Source organism: Xenopus laevis, chromosome 8L (genome assembly GCF_017654675.1).
Source record: "Xenopus laevis strain J_2021 chromosome 8L, Xenopus_laevis_v10.1, whole genome shotgun sequence".
NCBI lineage: Eukaryota > Metazoa > Chordata > Amphibia > Anura > Pipidae > Xenopus > Xenopus laevis.
Genome location: NC_054385.1, coordinates 97,643,500 through 97,663,742, shown reverse-complemented (window position 1 = coordinate 97,663,742; position 20,243 = coordinate 97,643,500). Strand labels below are relative to the sequence as shown.

General features: G+C 40.1%; 1 protein-coding gene across 1 annotated transcript; it reads left to right on the top strand.

Moving 5' to 3' along the window:
* Nucleotides 1-494: 494 nt before the first annotated feature.
* On the top strand, nt 495-13,254 carry prph2l.L (peripherin 2 like L homeolog). The gene is given in 4 exon segments (NM_001092719.1): nt 495-645; nt 3,332-3,913; nt 8,994-9,240; nt 11,385-13,254. Coding segments are annotated over 3 exon segments (1,095 nt in total). The 5' UTR covers nt 495-645; nt 3,332; the 3' UTR covers nt 11,652-13,254.
* Nucleotides 13,255-20,243: the final 6,989 nt, after the last annotated feature.

Sequence of the window (20,243 nt, the reverse complement as noted above, 5' to 3'; positions counted from 1 at the left end):
TTACATTAAGCCCCTTAGGTTCTCGTGTGTCCAGTGTAAAGATCCATCTTACTTCTAATTCTAGAAGTGTATTCTGTTTATTTCCCCCTCTGCTCCAGTTCCTCAACTTTGACTCCGCACATGAGTGCTAGCGTAACACTGACCTTGAATGCATATAAATTCTGTATCGACATCAGCGTCTGTTACAGCATTGTCTTATCAGGGCAACTGAGTAGTAACAAAAAAAAAGCTGTGATATGAGAAAGCTAACTATTACTGATGTATGAAGGGCTTTATAAAAAGGAAATTAATTGAGTGCCATGTATTTCCAAATGCACTCCATGCTAATAAAACTGTGCTGCAATCAAGAGACTTACATCCTATTTAGTAAAGTGCTTTGCTGCATCTACCATAAGGGGCACCATTAAATCTGTAAGCCATACTTAGAGCAACAGGGATTAACAAATCCAGTCTCTCGGACTCTGCATCTTGTAAATCTCTTTACATTGTGTCTCCTTCACTGTGTACGGACAAAGGCATCCCCTATCAGAGCTATTCCGATGCCCATTCTGTATATTACACGTCATCATTTTGTTAATACACAGCTTTATAGAATACATGAAATCTAGGGGAGGACAGACGTCGACACAGGAAACAGAGCAACAGGTAGGTCTTACATCTTATTGGGGTGGGTTTATTTTTTTCAGTGAAAGTGAGAATTTAGTATTGGCTGTTTAATCTGAAAATCTAAAAGAAAGGGTATCTATATATGAAATTAAATGAATTAAGAAATGTCGTGATCCAGTCATCAGTGATTTGCCATGGCAGTCAGGGCTGTAGGTAGAAGCCTATGGATCCAAGTGCAAAACTGGTGCAGGGCTCCTGTATATCTCCTTTAAATGACTATGAACCCAATTAGCCTGAGTTTCTAAACCCTCTATTAACTTAAATTCCTCAACCTCAGTATGTGGGTTTGTGATTTAGCTCCTTATGCTGTGAAAAAGTGATTTGATTGTGCCAAAGGAGCACCCGTAGTTCCCACATTCTGGGTGTGCTTGGAACCACTGCAAATCCTACAGCAATTCCTCTGCTAGCAGAACATGATACAAAAAAGACAGGCTATTTGAGGGTGGCACATTTAGACATGTTGATATTTGCATGCATGGGGTAAAACAAGGCTGCATGCTAGCAGAAACATACAGTATAATAAATGCAAATGTTGCACAGTTTGATCATCCTGTTATATTGAGGCTATGTAAGTTTGGCCATGTACAGCATCAATGCAAGGGGTAGGTAGGGATCAGCAGTGTGCTGGATTATGTCAGTATGTCAGTATTTCTCCCTTGCTGCCAACCTCAGGGGATTCCTGGATCACAGTAACGTAACGTGTGCCTCATACAGTAGGTCCTGATGCACCGAGGGCCACACCTTCCAACACATCTCCTTCTGTGTAGCAACAGCAGCACTGTAACTGTACTTAATGGTTGCAAAATAACGAATTTGACTTTATAAAAGTTTACTTATGTAAGCTCATGCTGGGGTAGTTAGAAGGGCACTCTCAATGTTTCCCTACATGTTTCAGACTGGCATATGCATTTTTATAAATGATGCAACCAAATCAGTTTACAGATGAGCTCTGTAGAATATAATGGTGTTCTACAAAGTGAATCGTACCTATGCCTTTTAGCCCTATTGCAACTGTCCTTATGGCTAAACATAGCCAATTTTATCTGTGAAGTGCAATGGTACATTATATTCTAATTTCTGTTTGATGTCTAAACATTTCCATATGTTGGTGTTACTGGTCCTTTAAGTGTAATATTATTTTGGGAGAAGACAGATTCAATATGAAGATCACTGCTTAGACTAGTATTCAGGTCTACCAGTACAGAAACCAAAAGTGACAGTAATATGGTTAGAGAGTGAGAATGCCAAAATGCAGTGATATGCCTTTCATGTCCAAGTAGCAGCCACAAAAACACCAGATGTACTTTTCTTGTTATTCTAATAACAAATGGAATTTAAGGTGGTTATTTACTAAAATCTGAAAAAAAAAAGCTTGACCAAACTTCCATTCCCGATTTTGCCTTACTTATTAATGAAAAATATTAATCGGATCAGGAGAAAACCCTATAACATCGAGTGAAAACCCAAATCGTATGATTTTTTCTGACTTTTTTCCCTAAACGCTCGATTTTTTCGAGTTTTTGCCTAAAAACCCTGACTTAAAGGGATCCTGTCATTGGAAAACATGTTTTTTTCAAACCGCATCCAGTAATAGTGCTATTCCAGCAGAATTCTGCACTGAAATCCATTTCTCAAAAGAGCAAACAGATTTTTTTATATTCAATTTTTAAATCTGACATGGGGCTAGACATTTTGTCAATTTCCCAGCTACCCCTGGTCATGTGACTTGTGCCTGCACTTTAGGAGAGAAATGCTTTTTGGCAGGCTGCTGTTTTTCCTTCTCAATGTAACTGAAGGAGTCTCAGTGGGACATGGGTTTTTACTATTGAGTGTTGTTCTTAGATCTACCAGGCAGCTGTTATCTTGTGTTAGGGAGCTGTTATCTGGTTACCTTCCCATTGTTCTTTTGTTTGGCTGCTGGAGGGGAAAAGGGAGGGGGGTGATATCACTCCTACGTGCAGTATAGCAGTAAAGAGTGATTGAAGTTTTTCAGAGCACAAGTCACATGACTTGGGCAGCTGGGAAACTGACAATATGTATAGCCCCATGTCAGATTTCAAAATTGAATATAAAAAAATCTGTTTGCTCTTTTGAGAAATGGATTTCAGTGCAGAATTCTGCTGACGCAGCATTACTAACTGATTCATTTTGAAAACATTTTTTTTCCCATGACAGTATCCCTTTAAGATTGGGCTAAACCCAGCGCAGACCACATTATCTTCCAATTGGGATAGTGACATCTCCCATTGATTTATACATAACCTCTACAGGTCTGAGATGGTGGATTTTCAGATTAGTCTTTTTGCAGCATATAATAAATCTAGAAATATTCCAGTTGTTGCCCCAAAAAGCCCGATCAGATACATTTGAGTTTTAGTAAATAATCTGTCTTCTGGCTATCCCCAATAATTTTGATTTGCTAATTTATTCTGCAGGATTATGACCTGGCATTGAAATAATTCCAGAAGGCAGGGATTCTTATTTGCTACTCCCCATGGTCATATTGTAAAGCTTGCCATGCTACTACAGTTGTAAAATAACTGCTGCCTCCCAGTAACTTGTTGTAATACTTTTTTTCTAACTGTAAGAGTAAGTTCCCTCCATCATTAAACTGGGCACTTGATTCATTAAACTTGACACTTTATTTCTGCTGTCTTGGTTTTAGGATGGCAGTGCTGAAAGTGAAATTCACAAAGACCAGAAGGGGAAAACTGGCACAGATATTGTGGATCCTTAACTGGGTGTCAGTGCTTACAGGGCTCATTATATTCAGCCTTGGCCTCTTTCTTAAAATTGAAATCAGGAAACGCAGCGAGCTGATGGTGAGTGGTGGCATGCACACAGTCCCCAACATGCTCATAGCAGTGGGAGTCATTGCTTGTGTCATCAACTTTTTTGGGGGCAAGATCTGCTATGACTGCTCGGACGCCAACAAGTTTGTACGATGGAAGCTGTTCATGTTGCCCTACATTATCTGCACCTTCTTCTTCACCTTCTGCGTCTTTGCAGGAGCCATCATGTGTTACACAATGCGGAATGAACTAGAATCTGCATTGTACCGTGGACTTAAGGATGCAGTAAAGCATTACAAAGATACAGATATTCCGGGACGTTGCTTCTTAAAATCCACCATAGACCTCTTACAGATTCAGTTTCGCTGTTGCGGAAACAATGGCTTTAGAGACTGGTTTGAGATTCAGTGGATTTCTGCCCGCTATCTGGATATGGGTTCAAAGGAGGTTGTTAAGTAAGTAATTTGGATTTTTGGGTTTCTGCTCCAATAACCACAAACATTAAATTGTAAACCTTTATTAGTTTTATGTCCATATTCACAGTTATAAAGGAAATATAGGACGTAATACTGAACTGCCCCCAGATACCATAAACAAAAGCTGCTTGTGTATTAAAACAGTACAGAACTAGGAGAGATAAGTGTAGAATTGTAGCTATCATTGTGTCTATGTATACTTTGCCATAGACAGAACCTCTGTTGGCACAAGGCACAGTGGGCTGGGGGGCATAAGTGAGCCCTGTATTTAGTACTTCTCTTAATATGGCATCAAATAGAAGACTCCCTTAGTGCTATAGGCACTCACACTTAACAGCGATTTACCAAAGGGCAATAGGCTGATGCCCCATTCCTGCTGCTTATGTGGTGGAGAAACTTGAACCCCTATTGCGCTTTTTCCAGTAATTGATAAAGGAGTTCTAATGTGTCAGCAGTTTAGGAAATTATCATTTCCTGGTGTGAATGGTCCTTTAAAACAATGGGAGAGGGGAGGAATATTCAGTAATGTGATACAGTGCTGAAACATGGACCTTATGCCCCTTTTCTTCTTACCTCTTGTCTCCCAGAGGTTTTTTAATAACATGCTGGGGTTAAACATCCTAACATGCAGCACAGGAAATGATGTGCCACATCGAAATATGTGTCCACCCAATGCTACCACATGGGTTTGCTTCTATGGGAAGATCAAGTAGCAAACATGTACACAACCCAATAGGCACTGAGCACTCCTAGTTTACTCCAGCCATAGGCTAGCATTATTTACAAGGCATCCTTATCTAGCTTTAGTTTGTCTACAAAACATTGTGTACTTATTTGATCCTACACACATAATAAGCTTTCCATAACGACACCATAAGACAGATTCACTAACCAGCGGAAATTTGCCAGCTACGGCTTTGCAGCGATCACAACAATTCGCCATGCGCCAATTCACTAGGACAACACCAATTCACTAAAATGCAAAGTTGCGTCCAGGATGCTAACGCTGGCGAATTTTCATTAGCGTTACTTCGGCAATCAAAGCGAAGATGCTCTAGCGTTGGCTAATTTGTATACAGTAAATGATAAAGTTTAATGCACGTATATGTTGCAGCAAATACATTACATTACACAAGTCCAGGGAACCTTAATAAAAAGAGTTGTTATAATGCCCTACACGTGAGCCCAGTGTAGTTTGGAATGTATGGGGGAACCCGGTTACCCTAAAAGAAACTTTAGGGTAACCGGGTTAGTAAAACTTTAGCAGGCTATCACTCTGAAAAAAGGAAAAGACACCAGCGTTTTTTGGGACTTAGAAAATGTTTCCACTAAAAATTGAGGAAGTCCTATGCACTCCATTGCACTTCGCCTGGTCTGAGCTGGCAAAGGCAAGTCTGGCGAAAGAGGTAACATTCAGTAAAATCCGCATCTTAGGGAATTTGCGGAGTAACGTCCATTTGCCAGATTGAAAATTTGCCTGGCGATAGAGTGTGAATGATCGCTAGCGTCTGTCTCCTTTGCTAACGAAGTTATGCCTGCACCCGTTAGTAAATCAGCGAAGTGCCCTTTAGAAAATCTGCCCCATTGTGTTTTTTGTGGGTGTGTAATTACCATACAACAGACCCAAACATGTGTGTGGGGGGGGGACTGTGGACAAGGGGTACCAGATCACAGGCTCTGCTGTATAGTAGTTCCCCCTCCACAGCCACTTTTTGCTTTCTGCAGGGAAGGCCTGGCACATTTAAGGTATGATTTTAGCCATTCATTAATGCAGATGGAGAACGAGTACAAAAGATGATTAAAAAATATGTGGCATTACTCATAGATACAAATACATTACATTTATGGAATCAGTTATCCAGAAGCCCATTATCAAGAAAGCTACAAATTGCAAGCATGCAGTTTCTCATAGAGTCCCATTTAAGCAAACAATTAATCTTTTTTTTTAAACGTAATTCTCTGTAATAATAAAACAGTAGTTTGTTCTTGATGGAAATTAAAACGGTTGTTCACCTTTAACTTTTAGTACGTTATAGAATTATAGAATTCTAAGCAACTTTTCAATTGGCTTTAATTTTTTCTCTTTTGAATTATTTGCCTTTTTCTTTTGACTCTTTCCAGCTCTGAAATGAGGGGGGGTCACTGACCCCATATAAAAAATAAATGCTCTGTAAAGCAAATGTATTGTTATTGCAAGTTTTTATTACTCGTCTTTCTATTCAAACCACTCCTATTCATATACCAGTCTCTTATTCAAATCAATGCAAGGTTGCTAGGGTAATCTGGACGCTAGCAACCAGATTGCTGAAATTGCGAACTGGAGAGTTGCTGAATGAAAAAGCTAAATATCTCAAAAACCACAAACAAAAAAATGAAAACCAATTGCAAATTGTCTCAGAATATCATTCTCTACATCATACTAAATGTTAATTTAATGGTGAACAACCTCTTTAAGCTGCATGAATCCATGTTCATAAAAAACAATGCTAATATTTTTAGTAGACAAAGAATGGCGCTCTAAAGTACAAAAACGCCCCTTATTAGAGGCAAGGCTGCATTTATATACTGTATAGGCACATGAGGGCCCGTGCATAGGGCAGCAGGTTTGGGTTGCCTATATCATAGGCACTTTTTTCCCCAGGAAATAAAAAATCTCCCAGCCGCTGCCAGAATCTTGCTGCTTACCGGGCACACTTAGGTACGATGCCTAGGGTGACACCGATCAGATGGGAATGATTTTAAAGGTGTAATTCACTTCCAGGTTTACTTTTAGTATGTTATAGCATGGCCTTTTCTTAGCAACTTTTCCATTGATCTTCATTGTTTGTTTGTTTGTTTGTTTGTTTTTATAGTTGTATTATTTGCCTTTCTTTTCTACAGTATCCAAATGGGGGGTCTATTTGGTATTTGTTGCGCTGTGAGGGTACAGTTTCACTGTTATTGTTACTTTTTACTGATTAGCTTTTTATTCAGGCCACTCCTATTCATCTTCTAGTATCTCATCCAAACCACTGCCTGATGGCTTCACCAGCTACATCATATGGCTGTTTTAAATTCATTACAAGTTGCAGAACTTATCAGCTGTTCTAGCTTGACAGGAGAACTAGGACACTTGCTGGTATATATACATACATGTGCCCTGATATGTGCTCATTAAAAAAATACATGTGTCTGGCAGGGCTGCTCCGGCCATGAGGCAAGGTGGCAGTGAGTGGACAGGTACCAGGGGCTTTAAAAAGCCACCTCTTGTATTAAGAGCAGAATTTCCAGGTTTTAAAATGGAAATCCGTCTCCACTAGTGCAGAAAGCGATCGATTTCGCTCCCCTTTGACCTGGTCTGACACTGAAGTTTTAAGCGGGGAGTTGGAGAGCATCGGGGCTGCCCCCTCAGGCGGGAGCAGCCCTAGGATCGCCCCTGGTGTGTGGAGTCTGGTTGTATTATGCACCTAGCATCGGACTGGAAATCCTGCACCACGTGAAGAGCAAGGTCCAGCAGGCATAAGGCAGTCCTGTTATAGGGCAGGCAGTAAAGGGCTCAATTGTTGCCTGCATTCGCTAGCACTACCTAACTTGCTTGTCTGAATAACATGCAAGTTAGGGAATGGGTAGGGAGTGAGAATGGGGCCACATGCAGGTCTCTCACACTGTTTTGGAGTGCAGAGACCTGCAGTAAATCAGAAAATCAGAAAAGTGCAAAGGGATGGTGCAATGTGCAAAAAACATGGCAGCTTGTGTCGTTTTATTGCACTTTGCACCCTGCTCTGTACTTAGTAAATGAGTGTTGTTGGTAATAGCATTATGGACGTAGTAAGAGTTCAGAAAAGGGCTCCCACCTCGCTCCCCCCACCCCATGCATGTATGCGTGCGCATGAGCTATGATGTGAAATGGCACTGTAACAGAGGGGAGAGCAGCAGAGGGGAAGGGAGAGCAGAGATGCAAAAGGGAGCAGAAGGGAGGGTAGAGCAGCAGAGGGGAGTGAACACAGATTAGGGGTAGGCAGAAGACCCTTTAACAGGTACCTGTCCAGCACCCCCTATTGTTGTGCCCTAGGCAGGTGCCTCTTCTGACTACCCCTAGTTCTGGTAACCTGGCAATAATTTGAATGAGACTGGAAGATGAATATAAGAGGCTCCAAACAGAAAAAAATAAAAATAATAAAAATAAAATTGTAGGCTCAGTTGTTGCTTGTGTTTGTTTTATGAGCAATATATTCCACTAAAGGAGAAATCAGTCATAAACACTGGCGGTAACAATTTGTTTGGTACCCTCCAGAGATTTTAACCATTAACATCAGACCCCAGAGAGTTGGGGGAGTGATCGGCGGGGGAGCAAAAAGCTGTGTGGTCCAGGGAAGGGAGAGTCGGAGGGAACATATGTCACCGGGTAGGGTTGGAGTGGGTTGGAAAGGGAGCAAGTGTTTGGCCAAGTTGTATTGCATTGGGTGGCAATATTACTTGACCCTCCTGTGTTGGTCTGAGGGCTATTCTCATATAGGTAGGTAAACTGGCTCTTGAAAAATTGACCCTAGAATTATGTAAATGTCTTAGCAATTTTGTTAGAAGTAAGCTCTATTGGGACAGGAACTGATAAGATTGATTCTGAGTGTCTGTAAAGCCCTGTGTAAATGTGTCTATGTGCTATATACAAAAATCCTGAATCTAGGAGTCGGTTTGGGATTCAGAAGAATCCCAGGACCATATGAAGGATTCATATTATACAGAATCCTTAGTATACATGGTGCTAGTGGCTTACGTTGTTCTATCAATTTTTATTCAATTCATCTAACCATTTACATTTTTCAACTTTCTGAAGTTGAACGAAATGCAAATGGAAAGTTTTCAGTAGTGAGACGGACCATCAATATGAATGAAGCCAGAGACTCTGTATGTATGGAGAAAAGTCATGAGGCAACTGAAATATCAACTGATTATTTATGTTCATACTTTCATACTTTTATAGAATCTTGCCTCTGCAGATGTCAATACATGCCAAGAAAGCCACACTGACATGATCATTACATGTTGCAGTTAAAAAAGTAAAATGTAATTTCTTTTACAGTCGTTTTAAAAGCAATGTTGATGGGAAGTACCTTTTGGATGGAGTCCCTTTTAGTTGCTGCAACCCCAACTCCCCTCGGCCTTGCATCCAGTACCAGATCACCAACAATACAGCCCACTACAACTATGACTTCCTGACAGAGGAGCTGAACATCTGGACTCAGGGCTGCAGAGAGGCTCTTCTGGGATATTATGATGAACTTATGCAATCAATTGGCTTGACAGTCCTTTTAATTTGGCTGTTTGAGGTAAGAAGAGGAGAAATAAAATGTATCAAGTCCAAAATCTTCCAATACTGCTTAGTTAGTTAGAAGCACATGGGTAGTGTTGCCCCTTTGCCGACGTTTCACACCATTTCTGAAGGGAGGTAGAGGTTGGCATCACAGAAGTGTCATAGGGTAGAGAGTGGGTCAATTGGAGGGGAGTCCAGGGGGACTGCCCTGGTGGGAGTGGGGAGGATTCAGAACTTAAATGGGCTGACTGGGTGGGCTAAACTGGGCAGCTAGGTTACAGATTTAACTAGTGATTAACTAGCTAGGGCTGCTAGGCCTTTGAAGGTACAACCTGCACATGGGTTATGGGGAAAATGTTTCTTTACCTGCAAGAGACACATCACAGGAAGCAAGACTCAATATTTTATCTTCTCAAATGGAAACAAAACTCCCCACCCCGCTCTCCCTTAAATAGCAGTGGAGCCATGATTGCTTTAAACATATGTTATAGTAATTAGTAGTTCAGTTGCATAGCAAATAGTTGCACAGAAACCAGTGAAATCTGCATTCAAATGAACCAAAAAACACCATTTCCTTTATATCCATCATCAATTTTAAAGACAGAGTTGGATGTATGAGATTAGTTTCATGTAGAGGTGCATGTTATATTTTGCTGATGATGGGCAAGGTGGCAGGCAAGATTGTAGGCTTCACTGCTATTTTGTCACATAAAGCAGATAGTATATAGTATATAGACCTTAAGAGCTCCAACTGTACTTCTTTATACATCTCAGAGCTTGCTAATTGCTTCCAAAGTTACCTAGTTGTGGTATAAGGGTAGGACTGCATGGACGTTTTCGGCATGATGCAACAAAACGCATGCGACGGAAATAAGGTATGAGATAGGAATGTCTGATAAAGTTGCAGCGTTGATCCGACACGACTGTCGGATGCAGCCGCAGCGTGCAGTGTCTGCATCCGACAGTGGTGTCGCGTCCGATCAACGCTGTGACTTCATCCGACAATGCATTCACTTACCTTATTTCTGTCGCCTGAGTTTTGTCGTAGTCCGTTGGATCGCGGCAAAAACGTCCATGTAGTTCCACCCTAAGTCTAAGAATGGATAACATTTGTCTAATGTCATGAGCCTTTTGGGGTTTTAATCACCCCATATTTGAAAAAAATTATTATCTTTAGCTATTACTAGGCATGGAGATTATTTTGTGGGCACAATCAATCACCTACAAATATTTAAACTTTTTGTGGAAAAATAAGAAGGCCAGGGTATTTTAGAGGTCCCAGGAGATTAGAAGAAAGTGACCCTAAACCCCCATGCTTGCCCCAAGGTCTTTTTATACCCAAATTGAATCCACAAGGTACTGTGGGTCTCAGCATTGTACAAGAGCAGCATTCATTGCATTTTTTCACTGCAATGGTGATTCTAGCACAGTGTACATGTAAATATGCATGATTTTAAATACTGATTTGTATATAGGAAATGGGATAGCTACCCTCATCACACTTTTTAAATATACACAGATATATACATGATTGGGCATTATAGGAAAACTACACCCCCCGAACAATATAGGTCTCTAAAAATATATTGAATAAAGCAGCTCATATGTAAAACCCTGCTTCTTGTAAATAAACCATTTTCATAATAATATACTTTTTTTTAGTAGTATGGCTAATCATAAATAGAAAATTGCCATTTTAAAAAATAAGGGCCACCCCTGGGATCCTATGATTCACGGTGCACACAAACAAACCATACATGTTAGGACACATGAGCCAATTAACAGACAGAGTTGTGTCTTTTGATTCCACATTTCTTCCTGTTACGGTTAGAGTTGCAGTATTTCTGGTCAGGTGATCTCTGAGGCAGCACACAGACCATCACAAAATGGTGGCTCAAGGCAAAAGATGTAAAATGGCAAGATTTACTTAAATATATATTCCATTATTTAATATACCACTTAATTTGATATAAACTGTTGCTTAAGTATTCATTTTGGGGGTATAGTTTTCCTTTAAGTACCTGCAGCCCTAAAACATTATATGGAAAAAAACTTTCTCTTTTGAAATGTGCAAAAAAGTATATTCCTGAGTTATTGTTTTCCAACCACGTTACATATTGGTCCTGTAAATGCATTCTCTACCCTTTATATTTGGAATAGCTATCAGTGCTGACCGGTGTACGGTACCTGCAGACATCCATGGAAAATGTTTTGATCCTGGGAGACCCAGAAAGTGAATCCGATGGTTGGTTACTGGAAAACAGCTGCGTGGAAACAGCCAAACACAACTTCATGATCATTAAGAACCTTGGAAAAGCAAACCAAATAAACAACGTGGCAAGAAAGTCAGACCCAAATATGGATATACCAACAGCAGACTATGGTCCAGATAATGTTCCTCTTGGTCCCATTCCAGGTGACAGTTGACCTTGATTAAGTTTGGTGCCTGCCAAGGATATTGCACCAAAGCTATAAAAGTCATTAACGCCACCAAGGGGATTTCCCCCATCTATCCCGAGTGCACTGAGTGAGACATAGTGCTAGGATACTTTATTGGATCTCTCAAGGTTCTAGATTAGCAGTAAGTTGCTTAGAAAACAACTATTTTGATTTAATTTTGCTGGAAAACTAATGGGGGAAAGACCAAAATGTGTTGATTTGTGATTCAGAGAAAACAAATCCTATTACTATAAGGAAATTGAAGAGGGTTACGGATAAGGCCTATTGATGGCACATTAATTGACCAGGTCAAATAGCAAAGACGTGCAATGTGTCTCAGCAGAGCCCACCCTCCTGATATGAACTGAAGCTCAAGATATTGTGTCTGTACCTGAGTGGTGGCATTCCTTTCTAATTCAACGTACCTGTGAGGAACTACAAACAACATATAAGCAATTTGTAGTTGGAATATTTTATTGCAATCCAAATGTATGCAAAGTAACATTAGATACTAGGGGGAGCAACTAGCACAAGATCACATTGAGTGACAAGTCCTTGTTCTTTTTACCTTCTCCACAGACAACACAGACAAATTTACTCAGCCCTTCTATCCCATATTCCTAAAATGTTTAATGACAGCATTAGCTACATATGTATGTTTCCATTAAATTGTAACAATCAGTCTAAGGGTACCAAATCAGGAACACTAAATGCATTAAGAAGGGCAGCAAGTGTTTTAAGTATGGGATCCGTTATCCGGAAACCCGTTATCCAGAAAGCTCAGAATTCTGGAGAGGCTGTCTCACGTTGACTCCATTTTATTCACATAATCAACATTTTTTCTTTTTTTCAATAATAATAATAATAATAATAATAATAAAACAGTATCTTGTACTTGATCCAAACTAAGATATAATTTATCCTTATTGGAAGCAAAACCAGCCTATTGGGTTTATATAAAGTTTACATTATTTTCTAGCAGACTTAAGGTATGAAGATCCAAACAATGGAAAGGTCCATTGTCTGGAAAATGCTAGGTCGTGAGCATCCTGGATAACTGGTCCCACACCTGTATTCAATTTAAATGCCATTGGGTAATAAACCCCCAAAGAAACCCAAAATCGACATAGGGGGTAAATAATTGAAAAAGATAGAGAGATTTGCTCAATCTAAAACATCTGTATTTTGTCTACAGTGCAGGTCAGAAATAGCCATCATATTCTATACATTTATTGCTATCTAAACTCTATTTGGGCTTGTTAGTCAGAACGTGGTTGGTAGGAAGTAGGAACTAGGAAAAACTTTAAAATCAGTGGCAAAAATCAAGAAAAAACATCAAGGCAAACATTCTGAAGCTCCTTTCCTTAATATACTCAAGCTCATCATCATCATCATCATCATCATCATGAGCCACACTTGTGCTGGTTGCATGTACTGAATGTAGCCAAGTCATTTGTCAGGTTTTGTTGCATTTCATTTGCCATGAGCTCAAGTTCAAGGCTACTTAACTTTTGAATGGAGCCCTTATCTTCCATGTAAAATAGGATGAGAGCACAATATAAGTAGATTATAAAGTATCTTCGTCTCCCAATGGGTACCTGGTTCTGTTTTCTCTGAGATGCTTTAATTGTTGTACATAGTAGGCGTAAATGAAGATAAACAAAGCATAATAACACTATGCAATTAAACAGAACAATGAAACGAAACAAACAGTTTATAATAATATGTTTTACTAGTTTCTTTGGATTACAATATTAACTAGTCATTCGCTGGGTTTCATATGTTAATGGTAGAATTAAATTTTTGGCAAGAATGTATTTTTCTAGGGAAAAAGGAAGGGGAAATAACCCACACAATAATATATGAACATCAGTGGCATAAGGGAATCACAGGTCCTTCTTGGACCCCTTTTTTCTGGTCTACTCTCCCTATATTTATGCCTTTGAGCAGAGGTCCCCAACCTTTTTTAACCCGTGAGCCACATTGAAATGTAAAAAGAGTTGGGGAGCGACACAAGCATGAACATGTCTCTGGGGATGCCAAATAAAGGCTGTAATTCAATATTTGGTAGCCCCTATGTGGACTGACAGCCTTTTGGAGGCTCTACTAATACAAAAATAAGAACCTGCTTCAAGGCCATTGATAGCAAAATCCATGGGGTTGGTGAGCACACAAGCTGCTGATTGGGGAATCTCTGGACTGGACCAATCTGGTACCCAACAGGAATTCAGGGAAGAATGGGCCAAATGATAGTTCAATGACAAAATCAAACTGCGTATAGTTCAACTGTAAATTGACTTTCCTTCCCTGAAAGAGAGTCTCAAAATACAGTATATTCCAGGGAAGCAGCTGTCCTTGGATATTTCTCAACTCTATATCTGCAATTATGTGCAAATAAGCATTTATACAAAAATTGCAGGTGAATTACTGCTGGGCAGTGATGGCGACTTTTTCCAAACTATGTGACTTTTTGTTTACTATACATTAGTCTATGGTGTTTACTATACATTAGGTCTATGGGTGTTTTTTGTGGATAAAACTGGTAAAAAATTTCTCCCATCACTACTGTTGGGATAAGCTGCCAACTGCCATACATTCTAATGCATAATTTGCTGTGTAAGTTAGTAGGGATGTGTCTCTAAGGCAGTGGTCCCCAATCTTTTTTTTTACCCATGAGCCACATTCAAATGTAAAAAGAGTTGGGGAGCACCACTAGCATACAAAAGACCCTGGGGATGACAAATAAGGGGTGTGATTGACTATTTGGTAGCCCCTATGTGACCTGGCTGCCTGCAGGAAGCTCTGTTTGGCAGTGCACCTGTTTTTATGCAACTGAAACTTGCCTCCAAGCCTGAAATTCAAAAATATGCACCTGCTTTAAGGCCAACATTGGGTTGGTGAGCAACATGTTGCTCGCGAGCCACTGGTTGGGGACAGGGCAGCCATCAGGGGGGGGACAGGGGGGAGAGTTGTAGGGGGCCACACCACACTTACTTGATTAGCCGGGCCCCCCATCTTTCTGAGAGCTGCTGACTTCGGGAAGGCATGGACGTTTAAGGGGCCCTGGCCACCAATTTTCTTATAATGTGTGTGTGTGGGGGGGGGCATGCCACCAATTTTTTTTCCCTCATGTGGGGTCCTAGCCACCAATATTTTTTAATGGGGGGCCCTGGCCATAAATGTCTTTTTATGGGGAGCCCTGACCACCAATATCTTTTTGTTTTTTATTAACATGTGGGAACCCTAGCCACCAATATTTTTTTACTGTGTGGTGGGGCTTGCGATGGGCATAGCCCAGGGGGCCCAGAAAATCTTGTCGTATGGGGCCCTGCTGTAGCATTGGTGGTACAAGCTGCACCCTGTATTTGCACCAAACCACAGTGCTATTGAGCAAGGGATAGTCCATAATTATAAAATGCCATAAACAGGCAATAAGTACAGGATTCTCCAGTGCCTAGTGGTTGCAGGCCCTCCCAAGCATGCATGTTTTAATGATACTGTGAGCCTGAGGGATCCAAAACAGATACTTTCTTCACTTCTATGCAGTTTATTTATACGGGGTGACCATTTCATCATATAAAACACAAATCAAAAAAATAAATCCTGCACACTGGGCACTACCTCCACACATTTGATGAGTTCCCAATTGGGCCCCTAGTGGACTATCAACAAAAACACAAATTGGGGTCACCCCTGTACTCACAATACTTTCTTCTGGGGAGACTGCTCAGCCTCCTGGCTTTCTTCAGTCTCTCAGATTTTTGGTCACTATGGGATTTTTTTATCTGGATTATCTGGAAACTCAGAAAGCTCTGAATTAGTCACCTCCCAGAGGGTCCATTTAACAAATTATTATTATTATTTTTTATTTAAATGATATACTTTTCCACTGTAATAACAAAACCGTACCTTGCACTTGATCCTAAATACTCTGCTTGAATCTATATTAGTGGCAAACAATTCTGTTGGGTTTATTTAAGGTGTAAAAGATTTTAAGCAGTCTTAAATTATGGAGATCCAAATTACGGAAAGATCCCTTAATCAGAAAATCCCAGTTCCCAAGCATTCTGGATAATAGAAGGAAAGCAATGAGACCGAACAAGAACTCAGGATAAAGTGAATGCCTAGCATGATTCTGACAGCTGAGTACACTAGGCGAGAGCATTGGTTTTAAAAAAAGCATTTGTTTTAGTGGTTTTATTGGATTTTGTGATTTTATTGTAATTTGCCTTCTTTGTTTTTGCCCATGGTAATTTTGTTTTATGGCAAAATATCTGTTTGGGGGTCTCTGTACGCCACATAATTTGGGAAATCTATGCATATTGGGCATCAAAGTGTTCAGTAGCCCCCCTGGTGTGCTTATTTAGGATGTTTTATGTTGGTACCTTATGAAATGTGGGGCATATAATTGCAAAGTGCAAAGACATGGTTACCCATTTTGGATTCACCCGAATGTGTAAATTTTTTTGGGGGGGGGGGGGTCAACATATTTTTTGTGTTTTTACCTCCCAAAAATGCAGTAAATGTGATCATTATTCAGTAGTTGAAGGGACCTCTGGATCAATTAGTATGCACAAACTTCAGCTTGGAGTCTCCAAGCACCAGACTCTTTGGTAACCCTATGCACAATGGGCATCGAACTGGAAATCATATTTAGGATGTTTTTTCTTGGTACCTTATGCTTTGTGGGAGATACAAACTTGCAAAATGAAAGTTTTGAGGTGATTTTTCATAATTTTCAAACATTTTTATAAAAACTACTAAGTTTAAAACAGCTTTGATGTCTGGTAATTCGGAGTAGAAAAACATAGTTACCCATTTTGGATTTGAAAGAATGTATACTTTTGAAAAATAGTAGTAGAAATAATAGAATAGTTTCCTGGGGTAATCCTACTGTTTTGGCTTTGGAATATAAAGTACACCGTATTCTGCTGTAGTGCTTTGAAAATACGGTCATTTACTGCTGCGAATTTTTGATCTAAAGAAGTCAGAAATCTCCATAAAACTACACATATCTGGTATTGGCAAGTTCGAGAGGCATGAGGCTTTCCAAATCTTTTTTTGTGCATGAAATCAAATCTTTTTTCTGGTATACATCCCTATATCATGGACAACAGCAATTTTTAAAAATTTTATTTACAGCTCCAAATCTTGATCAGGTAGTGGAAATACGCAAAAACTGTAGCAGATTTAGAAAGCTCAGGTTCTTCTGAAAAAAAAACCAAGACCCCAAATGTATAAATCAACAAAAACTCTCCCCCTTCAGGAAATGCCACTAAAGTGAGAGAGCATAAATGTGCAAAAAACAGCTGGTACCGAGTGCAAATGAAAAGAGAAATTCTGCTAGTACTTAAAGGGTTAAAGTTAACACTAATCCAGACGCACATTTTTGTTCGTAGGTACAATGCATAGTCTTTCCCTTCTATATGGCTCTCAGGATACCATATATTAAAATTAGCAGCTCTGCTGTATATGAAATACCCAGCATCAGCACTGAATTAGTTAACTCAGAAGATAAGGGTATTAACAGAGCACAGGTTGGTTAGGGCTTAACATCAACCATGTGACACAAATAGACTGGATTTAATGGAAGACTTAACCACATTGTCATTCCCACTTAATGAAATGGAATTAGACCCTGAAGAAAGGAGCAGTATATTAAAGGTAAACTGACATGCACAGTTATACAATCGTCTCTGTTCATAAAAAATGTAAATGTTATATTCAGACTATACCTGGCCCTGTTCTGTGGCAAAACAAAGAACCAGCCCAGTTGCCTTGCTGAGGTATTGAATGCTTATACTGTATATGCTCCTGAAAGAAACCCCTTGCAGCTACATTCCAAGGTACAGATCTGAAAGCAAGATGGAGAAGAGACGTTTGGTCAGCAGAAACAAAACCCCCTTCTTAAGCGGCAGACGAACCTTGCGGGCTGAGCAATGGGTGGGGGGGGAGGGAGGTACAGAATAGGTGGGGAAAGTAAATAGGTTAGGGCTGTTAATCTAAGCACCAGGGTATTATAATATTGCATTGGAGCTATGGCTTCCCAGTCAGATAGAGTGTGTCAGTAAAACAAGAGAGAAATGCTGGCCTTAAGATAACTTTGCCACCTGTCCAGGTTTTCTGAATCCGGGACAAAACACACAACTGTCGCAATAGTCCTAAAAATCTGTCCAATTCCGCCCCTTATGTCAGGGCCGGACTAAAGGTTAGGCAGATGAGGCACATGTCTAGGGTGCAATAGAACGGGAAGGGGTGGGAGGCTAGGCAAATATCTGTTCTGCCTACCCCTTTATGATTGCAGAGCTTGGGAGGCCACTGGCTGAGGGAGAAGTGCAATGATTAATTTGCCACTCCCTGATCACCCTGCAGGCGGTGACCCCACTTGCCTCTCCTGCTCATCACCTGCACTGTGTCTCCAGGTGGGGTCACCTGCAGCGGGGTTGTCCTGTGTGCTCTTTACCTTTGGCCTTGCACTGCCCTGCATCATTGTTCAGCTCACTGACATCACTACTCTGCCCCTGAATGCCTTCACCCCACCCTGACAACTGAGCTACAACTAGGGTTGCCACCTTTTCTGGAAAAAAAATATATTTATCTTTTTTCCCTATTAATACCATTGGGATCAACCATAATTTTTTTGGCAACCCTAGCTACAACTCATTGATGGTGAGTGAATCCCCTGTGCAGTCTGCATATTTGGATTATTAATCAGTCTTGCTGTATCAGCTTCTATGGCAGATATTATTTGACTTGTGCTGTTTTGATCATTTATGATGATCCCTAAACTTAACCTCCCAACTGAAGCCCAGACCACACTGAGCATGTGCATGGTCTTGGTATTGCAAAGATGTTTAACAAATCGACAAGATGACAGCCCCCTGCGGCCAACTTTGAAAGCATAAGTCATTTGTTTTATTAGGCTTCTGGTGCAGTAAGTTCATGTTTATGTTTAGTATACAAAATGCAGCATTTCTAGCATTATTCTATTTTAGACTTTAGATCCTCTTTAAGGCGTTTCACAGCTAAGGCGATGAACACCTATGCAATCAATCCTGCATGGATTACAGTCAAACCCTGATTTTATGTACCCCCATTTTACATTTTCCTGGATTTTATTTTTTTTTTTTTTACAGTCCCTTTTAATGCATTTCAGTGAAAGCATTTCCTGGATTTTAAGTGTGTTTTCTGCATTTTACGTCATAATATTGCCCCAGAAAAGTTTTCTTTTGTAAAATAAGCATTTGACTGTATGTCATTCTACATAATTTGTGCCATCAGCTAACAGATACATTGCATTCAATGCCCTTTTCCCAGTCATAAACAGTAAATAAAAGTGGCCCATCGCAGAAAGCTGTAGCCCATCACTCAATGTATAAAAAGTTTTATCCTCAGTAACAAAACAATCATTAAAAAAGGGAAACCAATCTTTATAATGTACTTTTATTACTTTAAATAGACATATAGTAAAGAACTTGAAATACACAAACACAATGTTCAAGTGGAAATGTATGCATTTTTGATGTAGTATTTCACATAGTACATTCTTTTCGTAGTGATTCAGAAACAAAAAAGCAGAGAAAACAAAAACATCCAAGTCTGCTATGGGGGTGCATAAAATGGCAAAAATCCTCTGCGCCATTACCTGCAGATAGGAGTCCCTCACAGACAGGCTGGCATACATTAAAACTAATAAATCACACACAGATAAAAAGTATTGAAACAATCAATGATTAAGAAAAATAACTTGTAAGGTTGGCATTGCAGTGTCAACTGAATTGGATGGATTGATGGTATTTTTGCATCTTATTTAGATTGATATTATGTTTAGAAGGCAGCTATTTTAACAAAACTGCCACATCAGCCCTTGGAGTAGGGTAGATAGGGTCAGGGTAGGAACTAGGGGAAGGCAAAAGGGGCAGATGGCTATAACACAGCTGTAGAAGGGCGAATTAAAAAAAGTTATAGTGTAGTACCTCCCCTACTGCCCACCTTGGCTCTATGGTACGGAGTGGTTAGAAGAGAGGAGTCTCTGCACTCACAATCACTGCTACGATATATATTATTGTGCTAGACATCATTTTGAGGGGTCATCAAGTGCTGACAAAAAGAGGTGCACACTCCCTGCAACATGATTTCCGGCAAGATAGATAACTTACGCAGCTGCAGCAACTGGCAGTGCCAAGACTCCTCTATTTACGAACTTGTAAGCAAAATAATCTAATGCAAATATTTAGATTTTGGAAAGTAAATATACCTTAACGTCATTTTGGGGGCTGATTCACTAACTTCGAGTGAAGGATTCGAAGGTAAAAAACTTCGAATTTCGAAGTTTTTTTTGGGCTACTTCGACCATCGAATGGGCTACTTTGACCTTCGACTACGACTTTGAATCGAACTATTCGAAGTAAAAACCGTTCGACTATTTGACCATTTGATAGTCGAAGTACTGTCTCTTTAAAAAAAACTTCGACCCCCTAGTTCGCCATCTAAAAGCTACCGAAGCCAATGTTAGCCTATGGGGAAGGTCCCCATAGGCTTGGCTAACTTTTTTTGATCGAAGGATATTCCTTCGATCGT